Source organism: Ictalurus furcatus, chromosome 25, assembly GCF_023375685.1.
Source record: "Ictalurus furcatus strain D&B chromosome 25, Billie_1.0, whole genome shotgun sequence".
In the NCBI taxonomy this organism is placed as follows: domain Eukaryota; kingdom Metazoa; phylum Chordata; class Actinopteri; order Siluriformes; family Ictaluridae; genus Ictalurus; species Ictalurus furcatus.
The window spans coordinates 18,387,578-18,413,973 of NC_071279.1; the positions used below are offsets into that span (position 1 = coordinate 18,387,578).

General features: G+C 43.8%; 2 protein-coding genes across 4 annotated transcripts in view; one reads left to right on the forward strand and one right to left on the reverse strand.

The window, feature by feature from the left end:
* The window catches only part of ino80 (INO80 complex ATPase subunit), a 47,743-nt gene extending 25,224 nt beyond the window's left edge, over positions 1 to 22,519 (forward strand). Inside the window, exons 25-36 of one of the 3 annotated variants that reach the window (XM_053613719.1) lie at positions 1,116 to 1,256; positions 5,272 to 5,497; positions 11,003 to 11,130; positions 14,945 to 15,039; positions 15,389 to 15,461; positions 16,539 to 16,697; positions 16,856 to 16,958; positions 17,329 to 17,417; positions 17,540 to 17,704; positions 17,916 to 18,054; positions 19,908 to 20,126; positions 22,288 to 22,519. In XM_053613719.1, coding sequence (XP_053469694.1) covers positions 1,116 to 1,256; positions 5,272 to 5,497; positions 11,003 to 11,130; positions 14,945 to 15,039; positions 15,389 to 15,461; positions 16,539 to 16,697; positions 16,856 to 16,958; positions 17,329 to 17,417; positions 17,540 to 17,704; positions 17,916 to 18,054; positions 19,908 to 20,126; positions 22,288 to 22,373 — 1,623 coding nt within the window. In that variant the 3' untranslated portion in view covers positions 22,374 to 22,519. Of the gene's footprint in view, positions 1 to 1,115; positions 1,257 to 5,271; positions 5,498 to 11,002; positions 11,131 to 14,944; positions 15,040 to 15,388; positions 15,462 to 16,538; positions 16,698 to 16,855; positions 16,959 to 17,328; positions 17,418 to 17,539; positions 17,705 to 17,915; positions 18,055 to 19,907; positions 20,127 to 20,430; positions 21,817 to 22,287 lie in introns of those variants that run through there. The other 2 variants (XM_053613718.1, XM_053613720.1) reach the window with 2 other exon arrangements.
* A 266-nt stretch (positions 22,520 to 22,785) lies between these two features.
* chac1 (ChaC, cation transport regulator homolog 1 (E. coli)) lies at positions 22,786 to 24,714 on the reverse strand. The gene is made up of 3 exons (XM_053613749.1): positions 24,063 to 24,714; positions 23,906 to 23,941; positions 22,786 to 23,385 (listed from the first exon to the last, which is right to left on the reverse strand). Exons 1-3 carry the CDS (start codon positions 24,231 to 24,233, stop codon positions 22,978 to 22,980), a joined length of 615 nt encoding a protein of 204 aa, XP_053469724.1. The 5' UTR covers positions 24,234 to 24,714; the 3' UTR covers positions 22,786 to 22,977.
* Positions 24,715 to 26,396: the final 1,682 nt, after the last annotated feature.

Consider the following 26,396-nt stretch of genomic DNA (forward strand, 5'->3'; position numbering starts at 1 on the left):
AGAAAAAGAAGCCAGTAAAGAAAAGGAGAAAGGAAAAACAAAAATGTGAGAAAGTATAAATATGAAAGTACACAAGTAAAAAAAAAAAGAAGGAAAGAAAGAGAAAGAAAACCAATAAGTTTGAACGAAAGAACAAATAAATGAGAAGGGTGGGGGGGAGGGGCGGTGATATTTACTGTCCAGATGTATTGTGGTTGATATAATGATGATATAATGTCCAGAAATATTTAGAAAAGTTACACACGGCACCTTTAATTTTGTTTGGAATCTTTTGAGCTTCACGTGGTTCAGATAAATCTCTAACCTTTGAAAGTGGTGACTGAATGTTATTTAACTGTTATTTGAAGTCCGTGTATTATTACCGCTGGTCTGCTTCGTGGTACGGGTACGACGTGTTCCCAGCCAAACCGTCGTCATCGCTAGAGCGCACCGTCGTCAGTTTGTTTAGCTACGATCCCGGTCTGTTTTTTTCCCCTCAAAGCGTTTTGATTAAATCTCTGATTATGTCGCCACAAACACGCTTTATAGCGCTCTGAGAAAGTGTGAATCTTCACGGTCCGGGCGCCTGGGCCTCGCCGACGCCTTTCGTTTTTCCAACCGCTCCCGTCGCTGTAAGGGTTTCCAGACGTATCTTCCATCCCTGCTTGTGGGTTGGGAACGCAGCCCGGACTGCGGCTCTCCAAACACCCATCCCTCGTTCCCTCACACCTCCTCTTTCAGCCTTGTTTACGGCTGCCATTTTGCGGGAAACGGAGCCTGGTGTTTCTCGCCGCGCGCTTCATACGAGTCACTGGAAACACCGACCTTAATTCCAGCTCTGTCTGGTGGTCTGTCCGTGTGTTCCGGCGTCTCCGAGGTTGAAATAAGTTCTCGGAAATCTGCTTTTGGGATTGAAAAGCGTCCCGACGAGGCCGCAGTGAGGACGAGGAACACTAGGGAGTGCTGTATAGCCGTGTTTGATCTCGGTTCTGATCAGCCGGCTCACTCTGATCACTGCACAGGGTTATGAAATCACGTCATTTATAAAAATAATTTAAAAAAAAACAACAGATGTGAAGAAGTGATGTTTTTTTTTTGTTCTGTGTTAATCCGAGCTTTGTTATGTTTTGCCACAGGATCTGGTTTTCACTTCTCTGCGTCCGTGGATCTTCTCACACACTGATGTGGTGATACACAGCAGACGCTCCAACACCTCCACCCTCAGACGCTGCCAACCCACCCAGCCACCCAAGTTCCTCCTCACCGCTACGCCCAGGGTAAATACCACACACACACACATATATATACTGGTACTGCTTTCAGTATACCTGTCAATCACAAACACAGCTTAATTTTGTAGAGTTAGTGCCACCGACAAAACTAAAGGATACGGAATGGCAATAAATGATGGAAAAATAATAAATAAGTGACCCTTGACTCGACCAAAAGATGTGTATTGAAGGTAATTATGCTTAATTAAAGCTTAAAAATAAACCGGAAACAATAAACCGAAGCCTTAAATGAAGAAATCATTGCGAGCCATCAGTTCTGCTTGGGGATTAAGCCTATTTTTATGACTGAAAAGTGAGTATTAGCTTTAAATTAAGAAACTAGTGAGATGCATTGGTTTTAGATGGGGGCGGAGCCTATTTCAGGGCCAGAAATGCTTTTATATAAAACAGCTATCCATTGTTTTGGCTAGGGGTGGAGCATATTTTGGGGACAGAATGTATGTGTCCATGATAATAGACCTGTTCTATGATGAAACTAGCAAGATCCATTAGCTGTGATTGGAATGGAGCACATTTCTGGGCCAGAAATTGTACATAATACCCATAAATCGAGAAACTAGCAAGATCCATTGGTTCTAGCTGGGGGCGGGGTCTATTTCTGGGCCAGAAATTGTAAACGGATGCTTTTAATTAGGAACATTGAATGATCCATTGGTTCTAGCTCAGGCTGGAGCCGATTTCTGGGCCAGAAATTGTAACTAAAAGCCTTAAATAAAGGAATTAATAACATCCATCAGTTATAGCTGAATAATTGAAGAAACTAATGAGCTCACTTTGTTCTAGCTGGAGGTGGAGCCTATTGGCAGACCCAAAAATACAAATAGAATCCTTAAATGAGTAAACTAACACCGTACATTGGTTTGTATCTGAGAATCTGGCCTATTTCTGGGCTAATATAAATGCAAGCTTTAAATAAAGAAACTCACTAGATTCATGGGTTCTGAAAGGAGGCGGGGCTTATCTCTGGACAAAACCCTGCAAATTGAGTCCTTTAATGAGAATACTAGCAATGTCCGTTGGTTATGCCAGGGAAAAAAATCCTTAAATGAGGAAACTAGCTAGATCCATTGGTTCGTAGAGGTGAAGTTTATTTATGGGCCAGAAAATGTAAATAGAAGCTTTAAATGAAGAAAACAGTGAGATCCTTTGCATAGCAATATTGCAGCTCAGTTGTTATATGGTGTTTTTGAAATGATACGATTATTACTGGTCTAGGAACACTTGGAAATATTACAGACTGCACCTTTAAAGACACGACACCGCGCCCGTGAATTCCTTTTACCAGCAGCATGAAGCGGAGATCGTGTTATGTAACCGTCGTTAGGTTCAGCGGGTTCAGACAAATCATCCATTTGCTGAAACCTTTTGTGTGCGCGCGTGTGTGTGTGTGTGTGTGTGTGTGTGTGTGTGTGTGTGTGTGTGTGTTCTGCGGCTGTACAAACTGAATCCGGCAGCACGGATTCTGAAGCGCACGTATGGCCGGTCCCCTGACAGCGATCTCCTGCGGTACCACAAACAAACAACCCATCTAAAATAAAACCTCAAACGCAGCAGCGTGCCCTGACCTCGGGCCTGCGTTTATTTATCCTCCACGAGCTACTGACAGATCTGCGGCTCACCCGAGCTCGACCTCGCCGTGACGCGACCGAACAGCGAGGAGCCATGAGAGCTACCGCTCCGAACCGATTTAGCCACGGCTTCATCACAGAACCCAATCAGAAAGCGGCTGAATGAACGAGTCTTAATCTAACATTTAAAACGAGATGTAATCGGAATAATTGCGTTTCCACGCTCAAAATAGTCGTGAGCTTTTTATCTGTATTATTACGAGCTGATTAATGGCCCAAGCACGGACGTCAAAGTGCGTCATGCATTAGCATTAAAGGAATACGTCATCTTTCAACCTTATCTCTGTCTGCAGTGTCTGTAATGTGTGTCTGATTACCACAGATGGGAATTCCATCTCCTTTCCCTGTGCTGAGAGAAGAACGGAAAGCCAGTGTATTCTAAAACTCATTTATAATGGAAGTCTAAGGGCAGCCCATACCTAGAACCAATGGATCTTTTCATTTTCCTTATTAAAAGCATCTGTTTGCAATTTCTGGCCCTGAAATAGGCTCCGCCCCCACCTAGAACCAATGGATCTTTCCATTCTCCTTATTAAAAGCATCTGTTTGCAATTTCTGGCCCTGAAATAGGCTCCGCCCCCACCTAGAACCAATGGATCTTTCCATTCTCCTTATTAAAAGCATCTGTTTACAATTTCTGGCCCTGAAATAGGCTCCGCCCCCACCTAAAACCAATGCCTCTCGCTACTTTATTCATTTATTTAAAGTTAGTTTTGACATTTTTTCAACCCCCATGTAGGCTTTATCCCCAAACAGAACTGACGGATTTCACTAATTGCTTCATTTAAAGCTTCAGTTTATAATTTCTGGCTTGAATACAGGCCCCGCCTCCAGCTCCAACCGAAGAGTCCTGCTAGTCTCGTTATTTAAGTAGAACGCAGGAAATAAAGTAACCGGAAGTACTTTTTCATCTTGGAAATTTGCCAAAAACATACATTAAGAACATTTCTGACCACACTTTCTTCACGGTCTTGCTCCATCCTGGCAACTTTGTTTCTCGTGTCTCATGTCTCAAGTCTCTCATGCTGCTGTTGTCGCTTGTGGGCGTGGCCTGTCCAGCGAGAAACCGTGGTAGCCCGGATGTGCAGCCGACAGCCTTCCGTGCGATTAGTTCGCTTTACGCGTTAGCTGTTTGGCTTTTCAGATTATCTGTACTAGCTACGTACTAGCTACGCCAGAGGCACCAACGAGATCTCCGCTACTTCCTTCCAAGCGTTATTTTCATTCCGAATGTCTCTGTACGGTTGTGAGCGGGGAGCCGAAGCTTTCGCCCGTCGCCTTGTCGAATTAACGTTAAATCGTGGCGTATTTTACGATTGTTTATTGCTGGAGTTCAGCAGCTGCCCTTATGTGGATAGAGAGACCCCTTTAACCTCTCTGTAGTACACATGCATTTAAATTCCAGGCGCGAGTGCTTTGGCCCCGCCCGTCCCCTCGTCCCCTCGTCTCCGCTGTGCGTCCGTGGGACTTGGCACGGTGTTGGCACCAGCCCGCAGGCGCCGGGGCATATGGACGCTGTGGGAAAGTGATAAGATAGATTAGCGCCCTTTTTTCTCTCTCTCTCTTTCTCTCTTTATTCACAAGGGGCTCTTGACCCCGTCGGCTTTTAAGGCCACATCTGCGTGTACGGTCTCTCATTGGTCAGCCGTGCGCGCGGCAGCCCGAGGCCCCGGCCAAGCCCGAGCTGTTTTTCAGCGGTGATAAGAATGAAAGGAAGATAATATCATCCGCTCGTCAGCGAGCCATAAAACTCGGGGCAGAGCTGAGAGACAGAGCGGGAAAGAGAAGGATGTGGAGGAGAGGAATGATTTGCTGTGGGGTTCGGGTGAAATATCGGAAGTGTGTGTGTGTGAGTGTTTGTGTGATGGTGGGAAACTCTACTCACTATGCCATACCGTTTGTTCACGCTTGCTTAATAATGAAAACATAAAGCATAATGCGTCCTATACAGGTGACGAGTTACTATTAAGGAAGCATCGCAAGTATCAGTCCAGTACCGTGCTTGTTTACTCGTACTCGTAAAAAAAATGCTTTAATACCGACACCAGATAGCAGGTGGTACCATGTGACCTAAACCTTGTATACGCTAGGACATTTCACGATTAAAGCATCATGATGCGGGAGTATCCAGTGCTCCGACGAATAGTGCGGCGTTTGCTTGATTTTGCGTTCGCGAAATCCTGTAGGGACTTATTTTTAAAAAAAAAAAAAAAAAAAAAAAAAAGGACAATTGCACCTTTAACATCTGCCCATAGACTTCCATTGTAAATGAGTTTACACACTAGAGCGTTCCTTTAATGAAACACAGACAGCTTTCTCGCTCACTTTATTTATTTATTTATTTATTTTGAAAAATGTTCTGTGTTTCCAAGGTGACGGCGGTTCCTGTCGAGCGTTACTGTGCGGACCGCAGCGCCGAGTACGAGTGGCGGCAGGTCCGTGACGGCGGGAGTTTGACCGCTAAGCAGTGCTTCCTGTTCGGCTCACCTGAGCTGGCGCGCACCTGGGCCGCCCGCGCACACTACTTCCACCCTCAGAGCCCGGGGGGGATGATGGCCCTGCAGCCCCGACACGGCTGGTCCTTCATCAGGATACCGGGTAAGTCGCGTAGCCGTAGCGCGCTAGCCAGCCGCGCCGTGTCACTCGGCCGAGCGCTAGATCATTTCTCTGTATCCGAGTATTGTTCCTGCGCCGAGGGTTTTATTTAAGCCGAGGAACTTTCTCACAGCTCCTTCGTTTGATTTCCAGCGTCTCTAGAGGAAGCCACTCACAAATCTTAATCTTAAAGCCCAACCCCTGAGAGGAGAACAGCACACACACACACACACACACACACACACACACACACACACACACACACACACACAAGCACAGGCATTCGCAGTGTAACTTGTCTGCGTCGTCTTGATTTTTGGGGGGTGGGGGGGGCGTAGGTTGTACAGGGATACGGCCTCTCTGTGCTTTTGTGCGTGTGAGTCAGAGCCGGAGGAAACGCTACAGAGGGAGAAGGAGAGGCTGCCAGAGAGACCCGTGGGAGAGTGGTACAGGTCACCATGGCCACCAGCTCGGGCCGCTCCGGGGTCACGACCTCTGCCTGCACCGCTTCTCCGTCACTGTCGGCGTTTGGCTCAACACACCGCCGTTTGTTAAATCTCACAGAGGGCAAGGGGTTTTTTTATTATTTGATTTCTTAGACGATGTATACGGTGCACTTTTTTTTTTTTCTTTTTTTTTTGTGAAGTTGGGAGGGGGGACAAAGCAAGGAAGTTCGACTCTCGGACATTGTTTCAGCGCATTGTTAGCTGAGCGTGAGTGTGTGTGAGTGAGCTCCCGCACTCATTCACAGACCCGAGGTGCTTCGGCTCTCGCTCCTTTTCCCATTTTCTCAGAGTCGTACTGGACCCTGGGAAGGAAGTGACACAGCGCAGGTCCGGGCTCATTTGAAGCCCCGTGGCAGCGCCATCAACATCACCATCAACATCAGCGTCGCCCCCCTGTGAAGATGCAGGAACAGAGCGCGACTCCAACAGCCTTTTGTGATGCACGTTAATCAGCAATATCAACATATTAGCTCCGCTACACAAGTATTCCAGTTAATATCACACACGCGCACGCACACACGCGCACCAAACACGCGCACACACACTCCGGGTGTGTTCAGTGTGTAAACCCAGGCTGCTCGGCCGGCCGAACCATGACGACCGATTATACCAGTGAGGCTGCGTTCACGCCACTTCTTTTCTTTTCTTTTAAACTTCACCTGTAATTTCATTTCATTTCCTTTACCTACTTGCTTACTATCTTTATTTATAAATTGTATCCTTATTACTTTTTATTTCATTTTATTTATTTAGTTATCTTTCCATCCATCTATCTGTCTGTCTGTCTATCAATCTGTCTAGCTATCTACATCTATCTCTGTATATCAATCTGTCTGTCTGTATGTCTATCTATCTCTATATCAGTCTGTCTATCTATCTATCTATCTATCTATCTCTGTGTATCAATCTGTCTGTCTGTCTCTATCTCTGTGCATCAATCTGTCTGTCTGTCTCTATGTCTGTCTATGTATGTCTCCATCCATCTGTCTGTCTATCTATCTATCTATCTCTGTATATCAATCTGTCTGCCTGTATGTCTATCTATCTCTATATCAGTCTGTCTGTCTGTCTATCTATCTGTCTGTCTGTCTATCAATCTATCTATCTATCTATCTATCTATCTCTGTATATCAATCTGCCTGTCTGTCTCTATCTCTGTGTATCAGTCTGTCTGTCTCTATCTCTGTGTATCAATCTGTCTGTCTGTCTCTATCTCTGTGTATCAATCTGTCTGTCTGTCTCTATCTCTGTATATCAATCTGCCTGTATGTCTATCTATCTCTATATCAGTCTGTCTGTCTATCAATCTATCCATCTGTCTATCTGTCTGTCTATCAATCTATCTATCTGTCTATCTATCTATCTATATATCTATCTCTGTGTATTAATCTGCCTGTCTGTCTCTATCTCTGTGTATCAGTCTGTCTGTCTCTATCTCTGTGTATCAATCTGTCTGTCTGTCTCTATCTCTGTGTATCAGTCTGTCTGTCTCTATCTCTGTGTATCAATCTGTCTGTCTGTCTCTATCTCTGTGTATCAATCTGTCTGTCTGTCTCTATCTCTGTGTATCAATCTGTCTGTCTGTCTCTATCTCTGTGTATCAATCTGTCTGTCTGTCTCTATCTCTGTGTATCAATCTGTCTGTCTGTCTCTATCTCTGTGTATCAATCTGTCTGTCTGTCTCTATCTCTGTGTATCAATCTGTCTGTCTGTCTCTATCTCTGTGTATCAATCTGTCTGTCTGTCTCTATCTCTGTGTATCAATCTGTCTGTCTGTCTCTATCTCTGTGTATCAATCTGTCTGTCTGTCTCTATCTCTGTGTATCAATCTGTCTGTCTGAAATTGAAATCGTGTGAATAGTTTGAAGAGGGTCAGGTTTCTGCTGCTTTTAACCCGCATCGTTCTTCCTCACGCAGTTCTGATCTCTCCGGCCAAAAAGATTGAGATTCCCGCTGCGTTTCTGATCTTTGACGCATCAGACATTTTCTCTACATTTTCTTTTGACTAATCAAAAACTGTGTGTGTGTGTGTGTGTGTGTGTGTGTTTGAAGCAGTAAAATGTTTGGGAGGTGGATGTAGGGATTTTGTGTAAGAGGGTCAGGGGGCGGAGTGATGGAGCATGAAGGTCTTTTCTCACACTAGTTCTGGCACAGAGGTTTTTTTATTTTATTTATTGTAACAGCGTTGCAGGCTTGTTGTTGAGGTGGAGGGGTGTGTGTGTGTGTGTGTGTGTGTGTGTGTGTGTGTGTGTGTGTGTGTGTGTGACAGAGGAGGGCTGCAATCGGTCTTAGCTTGCAGACAGCCTGTGGGAAACTCAGCTTTCCCTTCCTGTTCCTTCAAAGAATCTCTGCGCTCCAGCAAAATGAGCGGAAATATTATTGCCTTTTTCTTTTTCTTTCTTTTTTTTTTACTTTTTTGATTTTTGGCCCAAACATTAACAGGCGACGTAATTGTTTGTCCGAGGTCCGATGGTTTCTGCCGTCTTGCTAACGTGAGAAGAGTTTCTTCCTGCACTCTCACCTCACATCTATCACATGTGTAGTTTAATGTAAAGGTCGTGCACCGTGCCGAGTTCTCACACCTCTCCTGACCTGCAGGTGGAGCCGTTTGCTCTGTTTTGTCCGCAGAGCCGCGCCACGAGGACAGCCTCAGGAAATCTCACGCCACGCCGTGTGGAAATACGTGAAGGCTTAATCGGAGCTTTTCGTGACTCACCAGCCTCACATCCGACCCTCATAAGCTGGATATATTCCACTAAACCCCCAGGTGTGATCCATCCTCGCCCTTTGACCTCTCAGGCCTGGTCACGTGATCCGAGGGCACACTGAAACAAAGGCAGAGAGATTTATGAGGGGGAATTTTCTGAGCGCGCAAATGAAACGCCAATCAGCCGTAAATCACCCAGCACTTTCACGGCGTTCATGCTTAGCCACGCCTACAAAATACCATAAAAGGCAAAGCTCTCAGAGAGCTGAAAGTGACTCCGGCCTCCTTTTATAGGGTGCCATTACTTTTTGTTCTAATCGAATGGCTATTCTAAAAGGGAAAAAAAAAAGCTTTGTGTGGACATTAAAGGGACGATATGTTTAATCAATCACATTTATATATTTAATATGAGCCTGGAATGACATTCCGTAGTGTTCCACGTGATGAGCGTACACTTCAGCGTGACGCATCGTGATGACATCAGACCGTCAGACGGTGGCGCTGGAATAAATACGGCTCGAGACGAGATCACGCAAGGAAAAACCCGCTTAACTTCACCTTCATGATCACGCTGAACGGAGACACGCCTCCGTTTTACTCAGACTCCGCCCTGAACTTCCGAATACCGCAGCACAATTTCAGTATTGAACCCTCTCTGTGTGCTCGGTCAGCTCTGAATACTCCGAACCTACCTAATCTAATCTAATCTAATCTAACTGTTCTCTTACCTACACCCAGAACCTACTGGGAAATTCCCTTCTTATTCCCAATTACTTTTTTCATCATTTCATTCTTGCAGTATAGACGTTTCCAGACCTCTTTTTTATTTTTTTTATCTGCGTGCTGATTGGATTCTGGTTGGAAACCGCGTACACGTCCCAGTCGAGTTGTTTATCATGAGGTCTTGGCGTGAGCGCTCTCGCTGGGGGCCCGAGGCGATTTATAGGATGTGAGGACTGATATTTCCCCTCCACCGCGTCCCACTGGGGCAAACATTTCACAAGTTCTGGTCCTCGCCTGGTTCCACGTGAGTGAGAGGGGTATGCAGCGCTGCTCTCCTCCTCGTCCACAGGGTTACATCACACACCGTCAGGGCGAGGGAGAACCCGGTTCTGTGCTCGGGAGAGAGCGGGTTCCACCGGCCACCTCCCAGCTCCTCCCCTCTCGCACCGCACCGCGTTTTACAAAAGAAACCTCTTCTCTTCTTTCTTTCCTTCTTTCCCTATACATTTAACATAATCTTTCTTTCTTTCTTTTTCTCTTTCCCCCTCTATATTTTTTCACGTAATCTTTATTTCTTTTTTAAATCTTCCTTTTTCTTTTTTCTTTCTTTCCTTCCCTATACATCCTATACATTGTTCACGTAATCTTTCTTTTTTCTTTCCCTACACATTTTCACTTAATCGTTCTTTCTTTTTTCTTTCTTTCTTTCCCTACACATTGTTCACTTAATCTTTCTTTCTTTCTTTCCTTCTTTCTTTTTCCTCTCTATACTTTTTCACATAATCTTTTTCTTTTCTTTCTTTCTTTCTTTCCCTACACATTGTTCACTTAATCTTTCTTTCTTTCTTTCTTTCTTTCTTTTTCCTCTCTATATTTTTTCACATAATCTTTTTCTTTTCTTTCTTTCCCTACACATTGTTCACTTAATCTTTCTTTCTTTCTTTCTTTCTTTCTTTTTCTTTTTCCTCTCTATATTTTTTCACATAATCTTTTTCTTTTTTTTCTTTCTTTCTTTCCCTACACATTGTTCACTTAATCTTTCTTTCTCTCTTTCTTTTTTCTTTCTTCTTTCTTTCCCGTGGATCCGTGGACACTCTTTCAGCTAGTATTTCCCACAACTCCTTGCAGGAGGGCGGGAGGGAAGAGTTCTGTGACCGTTCTCTTCTCCTCCGAATTCCAGGACGCGTTAGAGGGGTGTAAATGAAACGTGAAAAAGTCAGATCAGGGGAACAGTAAATTAAATGCTGTCAGGAATAACGAATGTTTTACGCTGACGGCGTGCGTAACTAGGCAACGACGCTCTCTTCCGTCACATGACGTGTCGGTGCGTCTCGGTACTTGCGTACTCTTTTGCTACACACTCAAAAGTACTTCACAATACGAGTGCATACTCTTAGTGCATAGTGTGAGTAGGCGATTTTTTAGACATGCTTTGTCTCTAAGATTGTACAGTGTTTAACAGGAAGTGACCTCACATCTCGTTCTCCACAGATTATTATATATGTATCTAATCTCAGATTGTACAGTAATCTTTCCCAGGAAGTGAGCTTGTGGTGTTGCGGTGTGTTTCAGACAAGGAGAGTCTGATCACGGACAGCGGGAAGCTCCACACTCTGGACCTGCTGCTGACTCAGCTGAAGTCTCAGGGCCATCGCGTCCTCATTTACTCCCAGATGACCCGCATGATCGACCTGCTGGAGGTGAGCGCTTTCGCCGTCCTCCCTCCCTTATTTACTGCAGCGCCGGAGAAAAACCAATAATAATCACAGCGCTGATATTATAACCGTGTATTCACAGCGCTCGCACACACACGTCTCCGACATGAGCACTGTGCATTCTGATGGATTTTTCAAGGGTAGGTTCAACGTTCTGCCCTGAAACATGTTTATATGGAGGGGGGGGGGGGGTCAAATAGACATCCCAGAAAGAAATAAAGAGAAAGACTTTGAAGAAAGACAGAAGAAACAAAATGACATCAGAGAAAGAAAGAGACATCAAAGAAAGCAAGAAAGAAATATACATTAAAGAAAGAAATATAGAGCAAAGAGAGAATGAAATAGACTTCAAAGAAAGAACTAAATAGACTTCAAAGAAATCAAGAAATAGACTTCAAAGAAAGAAAGAAATAGACTTCAAAGAAAGAACTAAATAGACTTCAAAGAAATGAAGAAATAGACTTCAAAGAAAGAAAGAAATTGACCTCAAAGAAAGAACTAAATAGACTTCAAAGAAAGAAAGAAATGGACTTTAAAGAAATAAAGAAATTGACTTCAAAGAAAGAAAGAAGTAAATAGACATCCAAGAAAGAAATGAACATCAAAGAAATGGACATCAAGGAAAGAATGCAAGAAAGAAACAAATAGACATCACAGAAAGAAACAAATAGACAAGAAAGAATGAAAGAAAGATATTGCAGAAAGAAAGAAAGGACAACTAAAGTGAGAACTACAAAAGAAAAGAAAGAAAAAAATAAATCACCACAGAAATACGTTTTCCAGGAAGTTCTGCTTTTGACTCGCAGAACATGATCCCTAAAGACCTGTGGGTCAGCGAGGTGTGTGTGTTGTCGAATGTGAGACGAGTCTTTACGTTCCTCTTCGCTAGCAGTGGTTTACGCCTTGAAACTCTGCTATGGATATCATTTTTGCCCTCTGATCTGATCTGATCTAAGGCGAGCGCGGCTTGCGGCTCCTTCGACGTTGCTCTGTCTGCAGCGAGCTGGCAGATTAAATGTGATGTGTATTGTTTTCAGATGTTTCTCTCTTCACCCGCTGTGTTTATTCTAGGACGTATTGTTCCATCTTTATGTAAAGCCACAATGCCACTCTGAAGCTGTATGGGAATTCGATACAGTGCTTTCAGCTGTTTTACCTTTCTTCGGAAATCTTTGAAGGCTGGAAGGAAGTTGCCAGGTGGTTATACACACTTCACTTCCTGTGTTTGTGGAGTAGGTGCACCATGGGTAATGTTAATCATGGGAAAAAAACAGGACAGCGTCCGATGATCCTGTAATCCCGTGACTGAACTGACTGCTCGCTCTGATGTTCTTTTTTTTTCCCCCCACTTTAATCACACAATTGTAAGGATAATACTTATAATCACACACACACACACACACACACACACACACACAGCCATAAACCCCAGTTCTCAGAGCTACGACTAGCGGCTAGCCTGCGCCGTGTGTTTGCTGAATGATGTCATGACTGATTCCTCAGCACTGCGTTTACTTAGCTGTGGATTTATACGACCCAGCTGGAGTCAATTTGAATCTCTGAGTCAGCGCTGGGGAACAGATTGCAATCGTTTGTTGTTTAGCTTCGACCTTGTTGGTTTTTCCTCTGATTTGACACTGCCTAATTTGTCCTGACATCAGTAGTGGTTATGTTTGGGAGTAGATGTTGACGTTACTGTCGCACGACTCGCAGTAATGGCGAGATCTTTGGGGTGTACGCTGAACTCTTACCGAGCGTCTTACACATATTACATTACACACTCAAGCTGGAGGTAATGAAGGTTTTTTTATATATGTGTGTGTATGTATGTATATGTATATATATAAACTTTTCTAACTTGTTAGCTAAGAAAGAACGCAGATTGAAAGAGAGAGAATAAATGAATGACAGTGAAAGAATGAGTGAGAGAGAAAAAGCAAGTAAATAGGAACGAATACATCAGCAAAAATAAGTAATAGAGAAAGAATGAATGAAAAAGAAAGTGAGAGAGAAAGAAGTGAGAGAGAGAGGGAATTAATGAGAATGGGGGGAATGAGTATGTAAGAGAATATGTGAGAAAGAAAGCTGGAGAAAAAAGAGGAAGAATTAATAGATTATGAAGTAATAATTCACGAGTGAGAATGAAAGAAATGAACAAATAAGAAAGAAAATAGAAATACAAGATGTAAAAACAAAAAAGCGGGGGATTGAATGAATGAAAATGAGTAAGTCAGAAAAAGAAATGAGAATGAATTATTGCGTAAGAAAGAAGTGAAAGACAAACAAATAAACAATGTTAATCACTGATTACACCCGAGTCGTTATTGTGTGTGGTGTGGTCATTGTGTTATTGTGTGTGGTGTGGTCATTACGTTATTGTGTGTGGTGTGGTCATTGTGTTATTGTGTGTGGTCATTATGTTATTGTATGCGGTGTGTGGTGTGGTCATTACGTTATTGTATGTGGTGTGGTCATTGTGTTATTGTGTGTGGTGTGGTCATTACGTTATTGTGTGTGGTGTGGTCATTGTGTTATTGTGTGTGGTCATTATGTTATTGTATGCGGTGTGTGGTGTGGTCATTGTGTTATTGTGTGTGGTGTGGTCATTACGTTATTGTGTGTGGTGTGTGGTCATTGTGTTATTGTGTGTGGTGTGGTCATTATGTTATTGTATGCGGTGTGTGGTGTGGTCATTGTGTTATTGTGTGTGGTGTGGTCATTGTGTTATTGTATGCGGTGTGTGGTGTGGTCATTGTGTTATTGTGTGTGGTGTGGTCATTGTGTTATTGTGTGTGGTGTGGTCATTACGTTATTGTGTGTGGTGTGTGGTCATTATGTTATTGTATGCGGTGTGTGGTGTGGTCATTACGTTATTGTATGTGGTGTGGTCATTGTGTTATTGTATGCGGTGTGTGGTGTGGTCATTGTGTTATTGTGTGTGGTGTGGTCATTGTGTTATTGTGTGTGGTGTGGTCATTACGTTATTGTGTGTGGTGTGTGGTCATTGTGTTATTGTGTGTGGTGTGGTCATTATGTTATTGTATGCGGTGTGTGGTGTGGTCATTGTGTTATTGTGTGTGGTGTGGTCATTGTGTGTGGTCATTATGTTATTGTATGCGGTGTGTGGTGTGGTCATTACGTTATTGTATGTGGTGTGGTCATTGTGTTATTGTGTGCGGTGTGGTCATTACGTTATTGTGTGTGGTGTGGTCATTATGTTATTGTGTGTGGTATGGTCATTACGTTATTGTGTGTGGTCATTATGTTATTGTATGCGGTGTGTGGTGTGGTCATTACGTTATTGTGCGTGGTGTGGTTATTGTGTGTGGTGTGGTCATTATGTTATTGTGTGTGGTGTGGTCATTGCGTTACGGTGTGTGTGTGTGTGTGTGTGTGTGTGTGTGTTTAGACCTGTCAGCAGCGTGTGAGTGGAGCCTCATCGGGCCGTTTGGGTTTTTAACCTCTAGTGGACAGAACCGGAGTCCTGATTAGAAAACAATAACGTCAGCACGACGTTTCTCTCAGCTCCAGGCGTGACGGAGTCCTGGTGTGAGAGGACTGATCATACTCACTCATGAGTCAGACATGGGGTCACGAGGACATGAAGATAATGTTTCATTTTTAACCTTTACTGAATGAGACTGTTGCTGTTTTCAGTAACATCACTTCTTCTCTGTTGTACAGAATGATCTTACACACACACACACACACACACACACACACACACAAAGTTTAGTTTAGCTGGTTTAGATTCTGATATAACTAATAACGTATCGTTCTTTTCTCTCCTTTTCCTCAGGAGTACATGGTGTACCGAAAACACACGTACATGCGACTGGACGGTTCGTCCAAGATCTCGGAGCGTCGTGACATGGTGGCGGATTTCCAGAGCCGGTGAGCTGTCAGCCAGTGGTTTCTTTTTTCTTCCTTTCTTTCTTTTCTTTCGTTTGTTTAAGGGTAAACGGGGTCCCATGTTAGTGTCTGTCTCCGGGTGAAGTTTAGAAAACAAGCTGTAATTAGCGCTCAGTCTGTGAGGTGCCTTCGAGGTCGACCTCCCTGTGCGGCTCTGGCTTGCATTATCTCCTCTCACTCCCGTCTGCTTTCCATTTTGTACGGAGCGTGTATGGGATATCAAAGTGTAGGATTTTTTTTCTCTCTTTCTCACTCGTTGTCCCCCCCCCCACCTCTCTCTCTCTCTCTCTCTCTCTCTCTCTCTCTCTCTCTCTCTCTCTTCTGCTTGCAGGACGGATATTTTTGTGTTTCTCCTCAGCACCAGAGCAGGGGGTCTGGGGATAAATCTGACCGCTGCAGACACGGTGAGACGCTCTAATACACGCTCTCTCATTACGGCGTCACTCCGGGCGAGTTTACCGCTCTGCACATCAAACTTCTGAGAGCATCACGTTCTCCTGATGCCACCAAAACATCTTCATTAACCTTTTTAAGTACAGGGAAACTAATAATGATGGTGAGGAATGTAAATCTGGACCCACTTTTGAATTTTTCCACATTTTGCAGTGTTTTTATTTATTTATTTATTTTTTAAATAAGTTAATAAACCCCAGACAATATCCATTGACCACACCAGCACCACGCCATTTTCAGGGACGAAAACCCTCTTTACAGAAGTGTAAAGTCACATAGCACAGGATGTTGTGTGAGAAACAGAGACAAAGACAAAAAAAAAAAAAAAAAAAAACTGTAGCAGCATTGAAAAGAAAAAAAAAAAACGAAACAATGACCACCACCACGACAGAAGAAAAGATCAAGGAAAAAAATAACATACATAATAAAGCATAGAGGGGGAAAAGGCTCACTAACAACAATGACAACTGAAACTGGAGTAAAGACAAAAAAAAAATACGAGTAAATAAAACAACTACAAGAGGAGAAAAGAAAGAGAAAAATTGAATAAACAATAAAACAAAAAGACAATAATGAGACGATTTTAAATAAAAGAATTAAATTATTGAAACTTGGAAGGAAAAAGTGACAGACAGCAACTACGACAACAGAAGAAGACGAAGAAAAAAAAATCAAATGAATGATGAACCATAAAGAGCGGAAAAAGACCGTAAATGAGACAAGAAGAACAACTACGGAGGAAAAAAAGGAAAATAATAATAAAGCAGAGGGAAAGCGGAACAATAACAACAATGACGGCTTCGCAAGTTGGGAATAAATTGTGATTTTCTAACCTTAAAGGGAAAACCTGTGTGTTAATGTGAATAAATCAGTTTGTATGATAATTTTCTTGTAATATCATTAGCATATTATTGAATATTAAAGCATACTGATGAATATTAATATCCGCTCCCTGGCTAGAAGGAGAATTTGTATAAGGCGTACGAGTGTGTGTGATGAGTGTGTGTGTGTCCTCCGTTCCTCCGCAGGTGATTTTCTACGACAGTGACTGGAACCCCACGGTGGATCAGCAGGCCATGGACCGAGCTCACAGACTGGGCCAGACCAAACAGGTCACTGTTTACCGCCTCATATGTAAAGGCACTATAGAGGAGCGAATCCTACAGCGGGCCAAGGAGAAGAGCGAGGTATGAAGAGCAACATCATCTCCATCCACACACACGCACACACACTCTACCCTTTATCCCCTGAAAAGAAATGAATCGGAGACTCAGGTGTAGGTCGTGATCCAGTTTAAAGCGGCGATCCTGAGTCTAATCACGCTCTCGCATGTCCCGTGTCTCAGATCCAGAGGATGGTGATATCAGGAGGGAATTTCAAACCCGACACCCTGAAGCCCAAAGAGGTGGTCAGTCTGCTGCTGGACGACGAGGAGCTGGAGAAAAAACGTGAGTTGCGTCTTCACCCGCGAGATCTCGGCGTTCTCAGAAACACGTCGGCGTTCTCAGAAACACGTCGGCGTCCGATCGGCGCCCGGCGAATCATCGGTTCACGAGTTCAAAACAAGCTGAAAATCTGACGCTCGAACGATCCGTGTACATTCCTGACACAAAGTCGCGGTTCAGTCCGTTTCACTTCCAAAACTGCTTCGATTCATAAACTCGGCATCGTTTAGGACATGAACACGCTGTTTGTACTACAGGTTTAACATATTTTAATAAAGAAATAAAGAAATGTATAAATCCTCCTCCAGTTTTTAGACTGAATACACAGTCATGTAGACATTGTGTGTATGTGTGTGTGTGTGTGTGCGCGCAGTGCGTTTAAGGCAGGAGGAGAAGAGGCAGCAGGAGGAGAGCAGCAAGGTGAAGGACCGTAAGAGGAAGAGAGAGAAATACGCCGAGAAGGTAATCCAGCCCAGAAATGTCCTTTACATATTCTATACATTCTGCAGATACAGTTACAGTTCTAGTCGCTTATAGTCGTCCTGAGATGCTGGGTCACGAGCCTGTACTTCGTTTGCGTCCAGAGGAAAAAGGAGGAGGACGCCGAGACCACGAAGAAGAAGAAAGAAGGCGTGAACTTGGTGATCCCGTACACCCCGTCGGCGGACAACTCCAACCTGTCGGCGGACGGCGAGGACTCGTTCATCAGCGTGGACATGGAGTCGGCCATGCCCAGCCCCTTCAGCGAGGTGAGCGAACGACATGCGGCACACGCGTCACACTTCTTCCTCCTCCGTTTATTCTGCAGCAAGCAACTGGCACTTGAATCTCAAGGCAGGCCATTTGAGGAGAAATTAGTACAGAGATGTACAGGACAAATCAGAAAGCTTTGAAGGATTTGTTGCTAAGAGTTTGGCTGAGACGTAACAGGAAAGCTGACACGGCGACTTGTTTGCGCAGATCTCTCTCAGCAGCGAGCTGCAGCCGGGGTCTCTGCCAGCCGACGAGAGCAGCAGCGACATGCTGGTGATCGTGGACGAACCGCTGCCCACCAACTCGCCCGCCTCGGGCACCGGCTCCGTCTCCGACAACATGAACGGTGGGGAGAAATCTACCAATATCTCGATACCAAGAAAATATCACAGTGGAGATTAAACGTTCAAAAAGTGTTTGGGTTTTGAAGGTAAATAGGACAGAGTTAAGAACGTGACCTGCACAGTATTCATCACACACATTTATGTTATGGTATGTTATGTTATGAAAGGGAAAAAGTGTTGATGCGATTGTTAGTGTCGATGCTGTTGAACACGAGACTGCGCGTGCCATTGCGTCATAAGGTACAACAGCCAATCAGGATCGTTATGCAAATTTCCTCGGTTAACACATCTCGTATATCTAATTCACACGTTCCAAGAGACTCCTAGTCGTCTTTACTGATTCATACCAGCGATTTTAAACCATGAATGAGTCGTCGTTATTTATTCTAGATCCGGTCATGGTCCTTAGAGCAAGTTCAAAGAGGTTTTCGGGTGAGATTAACGAGTCGTCTGTTCCTTGAGTCCGAATCGGAGCGTGTATCGGTGCTCGAGGTCCGTTTACTGTTTGGTTTGGTTTGGTTTCAGACTGCATACAATTAAACAAAACAAAAAAACTGTCGTTTGAAAACTTGTCGTTTGGTCAGAAATATGTACGATGATAAAAAAAAAATAAAAAAATCACCCAAGCAAGGAGAACACCGAGCCAGCCCTCAGGAAATGATTCACTAGTGATATAAATAACTAGTTTATAACATCCCGCGTGTCACTTTCCGCCGGTCCTCATTACTACGGCTGTGTGCTTTGTCTCCGTCGTGTTTGATTCACTTCCGGAGATCGAGTCGATTCAGAGTCGACTCGCTTGATCACTAGAGTTCTCGTGGACCCGAATGAAAGCGTCTTACGCTTTCCATTCTCTGATCCTCTTTGACGGACATCACAAGCAGGGACGCCAAGACATCTTTCTGTCCTACCCATAAACTCCATCGAGATGCTTTTTGCCTGTGGTTCATCGGCACATTCCTCCAGCACAGCCCTCAGCAGCGCGGCGTTTCGCTTTGCCCTTCCTTCCCTCAGGACACGGGCTCGGAGCCAGACACTAAAAGAGACCGGTCCTTGTGGAGCCGTCGTGTTTGTGTAGGACTCGCGTACCGCCGCGTAGCGCTTCCAAGACGGAGAACGAGGTTGCCACACACACACACACACACACACACACACACACACACACACACACACAGCCGAGCGAAGACTGACACGAGCTATAACTCCTGAATTCCTTGTGCTCGTGTCCCAAGACAGACAAAACAAGCGAGAGTGTAAGAAGGCCCCACTCAGCACATTCAAGCAGAGTTTGGTTTACGTTGGATTTTCTCTGCATACAAAACTACTGATGTGTTTATTTTAGCTCGAATAAACCTTCGTAAACTGACTGTTCGTTAAGGCATTTTTTTGGCTATAATTTATTTATTTGTTTATTTCCATGACGAAACTGGACTGTTTGTCGACCGAACAGTATCGATCAGATCATTCCGGTCATTAAAGTCACGCTAACCTTTTTTAACCAGTGTCTTAAAACCATATCGGGAAAGTTACTGTTGAACATATGACAAGTACGTGTTACTGCATTAAACTTTAATAGCCTATCAGGTTCAGTATGCAAATTAGTTTAGTCGACGCATTTGTTTAATCGATTGTGCATTTGCATTCGAATTTCCTTTTCCTGTTTTTGTTTTTTTTTGGTGGAACAATTTTCCACGATTGATTTCATTTTCACAGTTTGTTTGTTTGTTTGTTTATTTATTTATTATAGAGACGTTATGTTACAAAAACAACAACAGGCAAAGCAAACTCCACAAAATTCGCTTTGGTTTTTAAGATCTGACGTTCTAGCTGATGTCAGTCCGCGTTTGTCCTGCAGGTGTCTCTTCTCTAGACGTGTCGAGTCCAGGCAGAGGAAGAGCCGCTCGGAGCCGAGGGCGACCCAAAGGCTCGGGCACCGGCGGGAAGTGCGCGAGCAGGAAGGGTCGAGGGAGGAAGTCGACGGCCGGCAGTGCAGCAGCGATGGCTGGAGCGATGGCGGGCGCGGCGGCTGCCTCGGCTGCGGCGTACGCGGCGTACGGGTACAGCGTGTCTAAAGGTGGGTTCCTGCTGAAGGAAAATTAAAGTCGACCGCTAGTTCATTTGATAGATAGTTAGCTTGCTAGACAGAATGCTAGCGAGAAACCGCAAAGCGTACACTTAAAGGTACAGCTTTACCTCTGACACTGGAGACTCCTTCCGTAAATGTTCAATAAACGTATCCTTCACTCGGTTAACAGTAAACCTGAATAAAAGTCACCCCGTCCGTCTCAAACTTCAGCAATGTAACACGATTACGTCCACCTTAATGGTCATGTGACGTCTGATTCGCCTTTTGATCCATTGTTAATCTCGTCCCTCAGGTATCGCCGCTGCTCCTGGCTCCGTGCAGCCGGCGATCGCTCGATCTTCAGCCGCCGCAGGGTTCATCCCCGTGGGCACGTCCTCCCCCCAGGTTAAAGGCTCATCTCTGGGCTCCGGCGCTCAGCTCCTTCCACACGGCAGCGCGCACGTCCTTCACGCTCCCTCCAAGAGAGGCAAAGCTCCGAGCGGCCACGGCGGTGGACGGTAGCGGTAGCACCGCGCCGAGGTTATCGTTCTAGTTCGGCCAGTAATTTTAGTCATGGGGTGCGAGGGTTTTCCATGGTTTATGATGTCTACCTATGCCGTGGAGGGGAGTGGGGGGGGGTCTTTTCCCCAGGCCTGTAGTCACTGTGAAGTAGGATCGTTTTTGTTTTTCCGCTAAAATGCGAATGTGGTTTTCGTACGTTTTAATACGAACGAGATACCGACCGCCCGACTGCAATTCCACGCATCGCTCCTAGTTTTGCACTTATCCATCACCAGGTACTCGTTTCTGGGGCCACCAGCATGAATATATACTTCTTTTGTTGTTGTTTTTGTTCCTGCCGTTTTTGCAAGAACATTCAGTACAACTATACAACACAGCAACAGGAAATGGAAAATAAATAAATAAATAAAAACTTCAAATATCGTTTACTCGAACACACCAGATTGTGAAAGATCAACCGTTCAAAAACGCCAAACTTTTCTCTTTACAGCTTTTTTCATTGAAGTATTCGCTTCTGATACTTAATATATAAATATTATGACCTGCCAGGAGAAAATGGTGTTTTTTTTTTTAATTATTTTTTTTTTTGAATGAAGTAAATGTGATGCTGCTTTAAAAACAAATGGATGGAAAAGAAAAGAAATTCACTACTCCACTGAATATTTCTGACCTGGAAAAGTCTTCGATGGATGTAAAATGTATCATAGCTTAAGTTAAAAAAACTAAACAAAACAAAAAAAAAAACTATTAATTTATGAAGATTTGTGCGAACTGTAAATTGTAACGGAGCTGTTTATTTTTAAACGTATTGAAGATGCATCGTTATTATTTTTATTTTTTTCGTGGCACCAGTGTTTTCGATTGTTGTTTTGTTGTTGTTTTTTTTTCGGGGACGGGGCGGATGTGGCTATATTTTGTCTCTGAAGCGTGATTTATTTGTCCAGTGTTTGTAAATACCACAGCGGATCGCTCCTTTCAACGTTCTCCGTATTTCCCATGATGCTCATCTATTTTTATAGGTCACCGTGTACATACGCGAGAAAGAAAAGTGTTGTTTTACTAACGTGGAGTAAATCCGAAATAATGATGATGATGATGATGATGATAATAAAAAACGAAAGTTATTTTAAATGCATCTCTCTGTGATTTATCTACCAGTGTCTTGGCTTAACGGTGGGGTTTTAAAAATATATATATATATATATTTTAAAAAGATAACGGTATAAACACCCAACGTCAATATTTTCTAAGCCTTATATAACGAGCATAAAGACATGGACATTTTGATGTATTAAATAATCAATCAATGAAGTCTAATTATACACTATGACGCTTAATTACCAGTCCGTGACTCTGAGACACGTCGTAACACAACCTTATGTCAACGTATGCCGTCGGACCCGGGCATCAGCTGGGCACAAAACCCACAGCTGTGCTTTTAGAACTGTTTTAATGCCTTCACAATCTCGGTGAGCGTGAGCTCGTTTGTTAGCGTTCGTACGGATAAAAGCGGCACGTTTATTTCTGAACGCTCGACACAAATCCCGTATAAGGGACGGATCATAAAGGGCTTCCTGTAAAACTGTTGTACACAGCTACGAGAAGGTGAACCACTGATCCACATTTCCTCTCTTATCTCTTCCTTCAGACCTGATAAGCAGGGCAGAGTGTAAACACAGGACTTCCAGGAGCAGCGAGTTCCCGGTTTCTCTCCAGAACAGTTCCTGCTTCTGAGTGGAAATGAAGCGTGTGAGTAACAGGTGTGATGCAGTTGAACGAGCCCGAATGAGGAAGTAATGAATGTTCAGACATCTAGAAACTTAAAAGGTTCTGCGCGTCACGCTGTTCCAGTGACGCAATCAACAGGGGGGGGGATGTAGGGGAGTTACTGTTCTCACACACGCTTTGATAAGGGAACATCCTGACGTGTTTTATTCCTCTTACACCACGGCAACTTGCCCACTATTTTTTTAAAATTCATTAATTAAACACGTACTTTTCAAATCCATTTGTAGTTATCTTAAACGTGTGTTACTATAGAAATATATATTTTTTTTAAAGAATGCAAAGGGCTGCATTAATATAAGCTTGTAGCTGCACTATATAATCAGAGAGCTGCTGAGGTGTAAATAAAATTCGAGACATGTTTGCGTTTAAGCACCTTTATTCAAGGACACGAGTGAACGTACAGCACGAACCGACCGGCTGTCAGGTTCGGAGTGCAAAATAAAAACAGAATGTTTTGAAGTGGGTGTGCATAAAACAGCATCGTACGCGAGCAAGGTTAAAACATGAGAATGAGGACCGGGTTTAGAGGTAGTGTTTACAGGTAGTGTTTTTAGTTTAAAGAGGGTGTGCACTTTTGGGACGCTAGGAGTAAAGGCGTGAAGACAGAGAGGCAGGCCTTCTCGATGGAGAACAGGTGAGAGTCGTCGACCCCGGGGCAGCTCTGCCTCATGAACTCGGCCAGGCGGAGCAGGTACTCGACGTTGTAGCCCGTCTTCCCCTTGCACACAGCGATCTGAGCAGCGATCTCCTCCGTACTCGCAGGACCCAGGTAGTTCGGGTTGTCTTCTGTAGCGATGTAAACCAGAGCCTGGACCGAGGGCTGGTCTTCGTCACGCGGGATGAAGTCGACCATACGGGTGCCGTAGCCTCCTCGTACTGCTTCGCGGATGTTCAGGTAGGCCAGGGACTCCTCTATCTGGGAGCCTGTCACCTCGAAGGCCACGCCCCAGGTGCACTCCTGCAGAGGTGGGAGAAGCAGTTAGATTACACGCTCAAACGGGACATTTAAAAAATTGTGTGCGTGCGTGCTACAGTGTTGCCAGCTTGGTGACTTGAGATAGATTTAGTTAGTTTAAGTGTTTTATTTAAAACAAAAAGAGCCTAGAGATAAATCTAGTGAGCAGTCACTGATCATTGTTCATGTTCCCTTTTTGGTGGCTTTTACAGCAACAAAAACGTGTTTCCATCTGTAACCGTTTATCATACCCATTTCCTGACTCCTCACTACCACTGCTTCTATCCATCCATCCATCAATCTAGCCATCCATCCAGCCACAGTGCTGCAGTGACAAAAAAACCCCTAAAAACTTCTGAAATCCTTCCCTCTCCACGCAACGTTTTGATATGCAAATAACCGTTACGACTCGATGAATATGCTAATTGGCCCGTGACGTCACGCCTCAGCGACTTTCCCCTGAAAACCCCTGGCAACACTTCGCACGGTTTGCTTTGCAAGAAGAACCGGAAGTGCCACTTACGTCATCCTCCTCCAGGAGAGTCACCACTCTTCCAGGCTGTCAAAAAATAAAAACAAACACGAACCCGTTAAAGCACACGCGTGTCCACAAGCAAAAGAGGATATAATAAGTTTAAAGCTGGGGGGGAAAAAAATAAAATAATAAAAGCGCGTCTCACCATTTCGTCACTTCCGCGGTGGAAGGTGTCTCCGTGCCAGAAGCGCCGCTTGTAGCCGCGGATGAAGCCGACGTGGCTGCGCTTGTATTTGAAGTCGGGTTTCCACACCAGGGAACCGTAGCCGAAGATCCACAGGTTGCTCTTACCGGTTAGGATGTCTTGAGGCTTCATTGTGAGAAGTTATTTGATGACGTGCAAAACAGATATAAAACCGTTCCAGGAGCGAATCGGGCTAACCCGCTAGCGCTAGCTTCCTCCGGTCGAGGAGCAGGGGTATCGGCTGGCTCACCGCTATACCGCGAACGGTACTGGAGCCCAACTGCTTGGCAGTTGTGAAGATGGAATTGCGCAGATCTGCTTGTTTTGCCTGGTGCATGCCGCCGCATTAGTGTCGCCGCATCATCGCTTTAAAACGCCATTTTAGCCTGCTCGGCTCAAGATCAAAGCAAATACTTAAAAACCCGCTCAGCGGGCGCTCAACTAATCTTTTCCAACCGTCTCCAAAGTGTAAACATGAACTAAAGTGCGTATACTAACTACATATACTTCAAATTAATAGCGAGATTTAAAAATATATATACATATAGTCAGTCCTAGCTTACTCGCTCAAGAGAACCACTCGCGCTTCCCTCGGATGATGAAATGAAGCTAGTCCGCGTCCCTTCATATATTCTGTAAGCGCGTTACCATGGGGTTACGTCACCAGAACGCTTCCGCACTCTAAACCAATCATTATCTACAGGAGGCGGGATCTCACGTCTTTCCATCCAATCCTCACGTGAAACATTCCTATTGCACGCGAACCATACCCACACCGCACGCTCGTGCTCGTTGTTGCTCATTCTATTGGTTGACTAAGCTGTCAGTCCTGCATTTCCTCCACTTCTATTGGTCTATCAGAGCGTATTTGCATGTCGTTATAGTGACAAGCTGATGCAACCCGAAATGCTGGTTTCAAGCTAGCTAAACACGCCTGAGGAAAGTGTTGCATCAGTCAGTTTGACGACCGTCCTGTTTTTTTATAGGAGGAATTGGGAAGGACATGTTCTTAATGTCAAATGATAATAAATAAATAAATAAACAAATAAACAAATGTAGTAGCTCGTGCTTATGCAGCTGGCCTAAAAAGGTGTTGTTTTTAAAGTATACATCCAAAAGCAATATCAGCAACAACATTAAGCTGGGTGTAGTCACTCGAGTTACTCATAGGAATTTGTCAAAATATCATTTCAGGGAATTGTTTAAATAGTCATGTGTCAATGTTTTGGGGGGAAAAAAAGAACAGAAAAATGTTTCAAGTTAAGCACATAAACTGATCGGCATAACATCAGTAACTATAGTAAGACATTTCCAAGAATTACTCATTGTTTCAGCGTTAATCGCTGCATAAAATTATAATCATTATTATCTCAGGTTATGTATTTAACCCAAAAAGGTTTAAAATTCGATTTAAAAAAAAACATAATCTATTTTCGTGCACTGTGGAAATCAGTGGTCAGATTTTCCACATAATGTTTCAAAATAGCGTCATTTTGTGCAATTATTATTTATAAATATTCACATTTTATAATTAGATACTTTAATAAAAACACCTTTCGCCCTCCAGGGAAAGAAAGATTGGAAAAATGTGGAAACAAGTCTGATCAACCCTGATAAACACGATGTCCTAACTGAATCCCAAGAAACAGTGATTCATTACATGAAACAATAACAACGAGTGTCTCTGGCCGTGTATTTAACCCAGATAAGCACGGATTCTTAAAGTATACCCAAAAAAGGGTTTGTCCTTTTTTGGTGTTGTGCTAGTCAGTGGACAGATTTACACACAACTGATCAAAATCATCATTTCTTTGAAGTGTTATTTATAAATATTCACGTGTCTGGGACGTAGCATACGCGTAGTTCTGTGGTCTGTTTGAGAAAACGTACAGAATTGAATCTTTCGGCGTGAATCATCGCGTCTTCGAAGGACGAACTTCCGAACGTTACGTTTTAGAAACACAATGTGATTCAGTATTGAGAGAATTTTTTTTTTTTTTTTTTTGAACTACCTGCTGTTCAGATTTTAAATCCATAAACTTCTACATTTAAAAATCAAACAATGTCATTTGTCATATTTATTTAATGGAGTTGGATTCAAGGTATAAATATAAAGTATGTCTTTATTTCTTTATTTCAGCCACAAATTGGGGAATAAGAGCCCGGTTTTTGCTGGTGGTGTTGTATTTAACTTTGGCGCTATTCTTCAGAGGATGGATTAAACCCAAGATTCCACTTGGGGGTTGAACATTGCCTCGTTTTTCACTAGGACGTATAGTGTGTGTTTTTTTAGTC